The sequence below is a fragment of the Phalaenopsis equestris genome, unplaced genomic scaffold (assembly GCF_001263595.1).
Source record: "Phalaenopsis equestris unplaced genomic scaffold, ASM126359v1 Scaffold001309, whole genome shotgun sequence".
Taxonomy (NCBI): domain Eukaryota; kingdom Viridiplantae; phylum Streptophyta; class Magnoliopsida; order Asparagales; family Orchidaceae; genus Phalaenopsis; species Phalaenopsis equestris.
This window is the reverse complement of record NW_018165748.1, coordinates 356250-363078: the sequence shown is the minus strand read 5'-3', so window position 1 is coordinate 363078 and position 6829 is coordinate 356250. Positions and strand designations below refer to the sequence as shown.

General features: G+C 33.8%; 1 protein-coding gene across 1 annotated transcript in view; it reads right to left on the bottom strand.

The window, feature by feature from the left end:
• LOC110033926 (sorting nexin 1) overlaps positions 1-6278 on the bottom strand; it is a 28202-nt gene extending 21924 nt beyond the window's left edge. Inside the window, 3 exon segments of the mRNA XM_020738105.1 lie at positions 1916-2051; positions 5770-5907; positions 5999-6278. Coding sequence (XP_020593764.1) covers positions 1916-2051; positions 5770-5907; positions 5999-6010 — 286 coding nt within the window. The 5' untranslated portion in view covers positions 6011-6278.
• Positions 6279-6829: the final 551 nt, after the last annotated feature.

The following is a 6829-nucleotide window of genomic DNA, read 5'->3' as shown; positions in this document are numbered from 1 at the left end:
CGTCCAGATGAGTTTGCAGGCGGGCGAGTCAATTCAAGTCAAAGTCGTATGGGGTGCATAGAGTGCGTGAAATGCGGCGTTCGCGAGTAATCGAGTCACAAAGGGTTCACCTAAGGCTGTTGATCCTATAGGAACTCAATTTCGGGCCCTCTACATGTTGGTCCTTAGCCCTTGCAACTAAAAGTTGAGTGTTTGGAACCACTCATGCGAGTTCTTCACAAAAATGAGTCAAGAAGTGGCTTGAAGTTCTACGGGAGGTGGGCTCCATTGCTAGTCCGCTAGGATGGTCAATAAGAACTCCTAAAGCTAGATCCTAGGTTCTAAGAGTAGAAGACTAAGACCTCACTAAAAATGAGGTCAACAGTTGCACACAAGTCATAAAATTCAAGGCACAAGCACTCTCTGAAAGAAGAAAATTAAGATTAACAAAAGTATAGGCAATACCAATCAAGTCGATTAGTTCTCTTTAGCTCTCATTTGACTTACCATTAAAGAGAGATGGAATTTCATCTATATTATGGTCTATATTAATACTATATGGCACACAATCTATATTGAACATTTATGACAAGAAATCAAGATTTTGAAAAAGATGTTACAGGGAATCTAGCCTATTGCAATTATGAAGTGGCAATGTCAAGATGTCATCATTACCATGGGGTCAATAATCTTCTTGGGTCAATAGCTGGCTCATTGGCTTCTCTTTGCCTTCTTAAGATTTCTTCTTCTAAGTACAAGAATGATTCTCTCATCTTCTTGCCGTCACTGTTTTTCAATGCCATGTATTAGAGTGCACAATTAATTTAAAGCCCTAATACCTAAAATATGATTAATGAGGTATAATTTGAAATTTGCATGAAACAGAAACCAAGCAAGCAGTTTTATTAATGGAGGAAACTAGGCAACATGTAAGAAATAAAAATCTCTCAAATCCCTTCCCTCTCTAGTTCATTGACTCCATGTTGCACACATGTCATAAAATTCAAGGCACAAGAAGCACTCTCTGAAAGAAGAAAATTAAGATTAGCAAAAGTATTGGCAATACCAATCAAGTCGATTAGTTCTCTTTAGCTCTCATTTGACTAAAGAGAGATGGAATTTCATCTATATTATCGTCTATATTAATACTATATGACACACAATCTATATTGAACATTTATGATAATAAATCAAAATTTTGAAAAAGATGTTACAGGGAATCAAGCCTATTGCAATTATGAAGTGGCAATGTCAAGATGCCATCATTACCATGGGGTCAATAATCTTCTTGGGTCAATAGCCGGCTCATCTCTTACACCTTCTCGATTTTTGGTTCCATCGTGATCCTCAACATATGGCTTGAGACCCCAACTTAAGTTAATTCTCAACCCAAATAACTCTCTTCAACATTGCTTTTGGCTTCAAAACCTCTCAACAATATTATAGATTCTCTTGAGATTCCCCTTCTCAGCTTCCACATCATCTCAATTGGTCCCCATATCATAGACTCAACTAATCTCTTGATCAGTGTGTTACTTCCCATCTAGCTCAAAAAATAATTAGAATGATAATGATATTTCAGGTTCTTCAATACCGATAGAACATCAAGATAATGGACAAACATTTTTTACTACATGAGAATAGAAAATACTAAAAAAGGATAAAAAAATAAGAAATTAGAAACTCAAAACAAAAAAAATTGTTGTTCTTTTCTCAACAAATGATTAATTAATCAAGGTTAACTGCCACCAAACTACGAGGCACTATAATAACAGCTCTTGAATTATGAGAAAATCAAGCAAAGGGCTTGCCAAATTCATCCGAAGTCCCTTTGTAATTTCTCAAGGTTATAAGTGTCACATCCAAGAACCTCTTAAAGCATTGGTTTTTGTTTCATAAAGAATGAAGCATAGAGAAGAAAACATTTGGAGTTTACCTACAGCACTCTTCTCAGGCAAAGGTGGAATAAAAATTCCTTTGAACTTTTCTGCAAGCCTATCATGCAACCAAACAAAGTCACTATAACGCCGAATGACAATCTTCTCTTGTCCCTGATATTCTGGCATGTTTGTCTGCTTAAGAGAAAAATGTCAAAACATTGGGAAAAAAACAAAAAAGTATTTATTCGCAATTCATAAGTATTTAAGTATGCGGGAGCTACATTTGCGCATATGCTAAGTTGAGGTTCTACTTGAGCAGTGCAGGACAAATAAACAAGTGCCGCTACATAGGCATTATGAATTCACGATATCAAGTAGTACTACATTATTTAACTTGGCGTTTGTTTGCTTAGCTACAAGTTGAAGCATATGAAAATGAATATATGCAAATAACTATGTGTTTTAGGGACAAACATGATCATCACTAGCCTTATCCTAAGCATTTTGAGTTGAATTTATGAATGCTCATGCATTCATTCATATTGAGTTAAGGTGCTACACCATCGTGCACAAGTTTTTTGCGTTTCATTTAGCAAAGTTAGTTTCAGCATAACTCATTTCTTTACTAAATCTTTCACATGAATTCACACCATATTACGGAATCTCCTACCATTTCTTATGTATATCAAGCCACCTAAATCTAATTTCCACTATTTTATTTTTATTTAGTGCCGATCTCATTTTTCTAACATAATCAAGTTATACTCTATAGTTATTAGTTTTACCAAACATCCATAATAATGTTTACATTGAATTTGCACTCAATTTGTCTATCAGTAAATTTTTATAAACTTTGATTTTTTTTTGAATCAAATAGCATTCTTAAGGCCTTTTTTTTAACAAAATAGTCATAACATAAGAAGTTTTGTCCTATCTATATCCCATTATTTTGGACAGTAAATCCAAACTACTTAAAACTTATAACACTGAACTATTAACTGATCTTTTATTGTCACTAAATTATACTAAATTTTAGGCCTTTTTAAAGATTGCTTTAGTATTCTAACCTCTTACTACAAAAGAATTAGTATGTCTTATACACATTCCATTAGCAAATGTTGTATGATGTATTAAGGGTCTGTTTGGGGCAGCTGCAGCTGTTCGAATAAGCTGTTGTTCAAAAAGCTGCGGTGGTTATTACAAAAATCTTTAAAAAAAAAAAAAAAGTCAGACCGTAATTTTATAGCAGTCACAGCAGGTAGCCAGGATTGTGAGGAAAACACAGCTTTCAGTTGCAATTTTCTAGGAAAGCATACAAAATGCAATTTTGCAAAAAAAAAAAAAAAAAAAAACTACAATGCGACACCACACCGCCGCCCCAAACGCACCATAACTCTTTTGAATATTACTTAGGAATACCCTGACCATTAAAAAAGGGCGTTGACTTAATGTTAACCCTAATTTTCACAATGGCCCCGTCATTTATATCCTTAAATTTTTTTATATCTTTCATATAAACATATTCTTCAATTTTGAATAATTATATAAAAGACGAAAATACCTTCAATTCTTGCAAGTCACAGTTAAATTTAATGAAAAATATAATTTATGATCAATTTAGAAAAACTTTTAATAGTCTAGGACTAAATTAGAGCATTCTAAAACTCTAGGACTAAATAAGATACTCTTAATAGTCGGGGGACTATTTTGGGCTTTTACTCTATTTTTTTAAATATATATTGTCAACTAAAACTCAACTTGAGCTCTTTCGAGATCGATAAAAAACATATGAGAATATTTTCATTTTTTACTAAAATGTTCCATTTGCATCCATGAAATTTGTTAGCATAAAAGATTAAATGTATAACTAAATTAGCTCTTTATTGCTCGCATACATTTTATAAACCCAAATTCTATTACCATTTTCAAGAACAACACCTGAGACTCATAAGTTTGATACAATAAAATTGCCACAGTATCAAACAAATTTTTTGTAAGTTACTAAAATTCTTATCCGTCAAGCATAAAGCAACCTCATGGTCCTAGAGATTTCCTCAACAGATTTGCTAATCAAAATACTCGAAAAACTCTCTTATCTCAAATTTCACTTCAATGAGAAAAAATTTATTGACACATTCTTCATAAGCTAACTCCAACTTCATAAGACTTTGGATAAAAAAATTTAGAGAACAGAGAATAGAAACATCACCTGTTTTGAGTGACGAGTTTTTTTCATTAGCTAGATTGTCTCAAGCAAAACTACTGGATGGACAATGGAAAATTTTGTAAAAAAAGAAGATAACATCTTTTTTTGCTAGCTAGATGCACTGCTACCATATGGAAATAGTAAACTACATGCAGATGAAAAGGAAAAATGCATACAAGGAAGAATGTAAACTCCAGAAGAAAATATAAGACTATTATTTTATCATCACTCGAGCAGTATTTATCTGATTTTATAGAAGATATAAAATTCATTAGTTCAAGAGAGCAAAATAAGTTTTAAAGAAAAGGCTGTGATTTGGTATGGTTGTTTCTAAATAATGCTGGAGATTTCCTGCAGAAAAAATAGTGGTGGAATGATGATAAAGGCAGAAGTTTGTTGTTGCCTAATATCACACTATAGTTGAAGCTGAGAATTTTTAGGAGCTTGCTAGAACAAGATTCTAAAAGTGGAAACTTACCATTATGTAGAAACTAAAGTTACAAACTTGGTAATCTTGTTAAAATTCAAATGTGCTGAATTGAAACTAACAGTTTTCAGGAAGATTTTTTTAGAATTATAAAAAGTTACTAATTTCATGTCTAGCGAATTATATATTGAATTCCTTAAACATTTAAATTTGATAAATGATTGAATGGTAAATTTCTGAATTTCTCTCAATTTGTATGAATGTTGTTGAATATAGATTCACAAAGCTCTTTTAAAGTCTTAATGAAAGCTTATGGGCGATGAGTCTAATTGTATCAACAAGATCTGGAGCTTTTCAATTGGTGATTTCAATTTTTATCTTTTCTTCTAAATTATTTTGCAATTTGATTGTTTGTATGAGTTATAGTTTGTCAAGCTCATCACAAATTGATTTCTATTTTTGTGGTTTGAACCTTAATTATTGCAAAATTTTATATTTGTTCCTAGACTTCTCATGGAACTTCATGTTTTGACAACTTGTACACTATTGTTTAGAATGAATTTATTTTTCTTAATTTTGCATCCAAAAAACTATTTTTTGCTTGAATAAAAATTGTGGAAGTGAGAATTATAATCTTCTGCTTCTTTCCTCTTACGTCTCGCCCTAATTTTGCATTAATGAACCCTAAACATTAAACCATCCAATGTTAGTAAATTAGAAATCTTAAAGCAGTCTTCATTGAGCATGCCTCCAAGAGGTCTGAATTAGAAGAGAATTTGATAAAATCAAAAATCTATTAAAAAAAGATGACAGCAAACGAAACAACTTCATGATTATTTTTTTTTTTCTTAAATAAAACATAAATCTCAGATGCTTCAATTATCTTATATCAGCACCAATCATAATACTTCTACATATCTAATTTGCATGGTGGAAAACTAAGGATATACAGAAAAAATAATATAAAGAGATTCACAAAACATAACCTAAGTTCAAACTTTCTTACCAAGTTACATAGATTTAAAAACATTACGACCAAAACAATACAAATAATGAAAATCAGTCCCTATATGCACTCTTTCCTAAAATTATGCGAAGCCAGGATTTCAAACCATGCAACCGACATCTGGAAAACTCAAATGAAAACATTTCCCGTCATAAATTAAGCTAAAACTCAACCCTCATATACCAAAAACATCAAGATCAACCAAACCATCTTCTTCTTTCCGCAATAAAAGTAATATCAAAAGGGTATAACAAATAAGGTACAAGCATACCTTAGTCATGACTCTATACGAGATATAGGCCTGCACTCCATTCCCCAATTTCACCGGGTCAGTAACCGAGACGGACAGGAAAGGTTGCGCCGATGGAGATCTTGGACTCTGCGAAGGAGGAGACCCCGAAAACGTCCGCTGGTGAAAAAGGGGTAGAATCGAAAAACATAGAACAGATTAAACTCGTCTAAATCGCACAATTCGGTGAGGGTTGAGGTTTCGACGGTACCGTGGAAATCATCGCGCCTTCTTCTTCCTTCCAGCAGCTGCAGAGGGGACTACCGAACCGGAAGGCGGCGAGGGGAAGATCACGGAGGAGTGTGGAAGCTTAGCGATGCGTGCATCAGGCAGCAAATCAAAGAAGACTTAAGGAAAGAAAACTTCTAGGCCATGTAAGTACTCGATCACCGAGCAGGGATGATCCCCGTGGCTCAGTTAGCCGGTTCTCGAGGCGGTTAAGAGGGTCGACCCTGTTGCATCTTAAAAATTGTTCAATCTAGAAGTCTGCACATTTAGCCTGCTGATAAGGTGTAGTGTATGGTGATATGATAATCACTTAATCAGCGGTTAATCGTCGATTGTGTCGTATCTGAACGAAATATTTTCATGTTGCACATGTTGCTGTAACATAGAGAAAACATTAAGTATGGACATAATATTTTTATACACTTTTGTATAATATTTATGTTACAATTTACAACATTGTTATTCATGAAGTTCGGATCTGTAACATAAAAGCATTTGCATACATACCATATAATCATCATATATTTATACATTTAACACTTAAATTTTATTTTAATATTTACACCGTCTAAGGGCCCGTTTGGGGCAGTTTATAACTGCAGGCGGCGTTTTGAAAACACCGCCAGTCCGTTTGTTTATTGCGTTTGGATAGATTAATGAAAAACTCAGTTTTCATTTCTTTAATAGATGCGGCCGCGGGATAGTATTGATGTAGTGTTCTTAAGTTTTTTCCTCCCGTGCCCCCGTCTCCTCCCTCGCTCGACGCCTCTCACCCCGCCTCGCCATCACAAACTCTCACCCTTGCCTCCCTCCA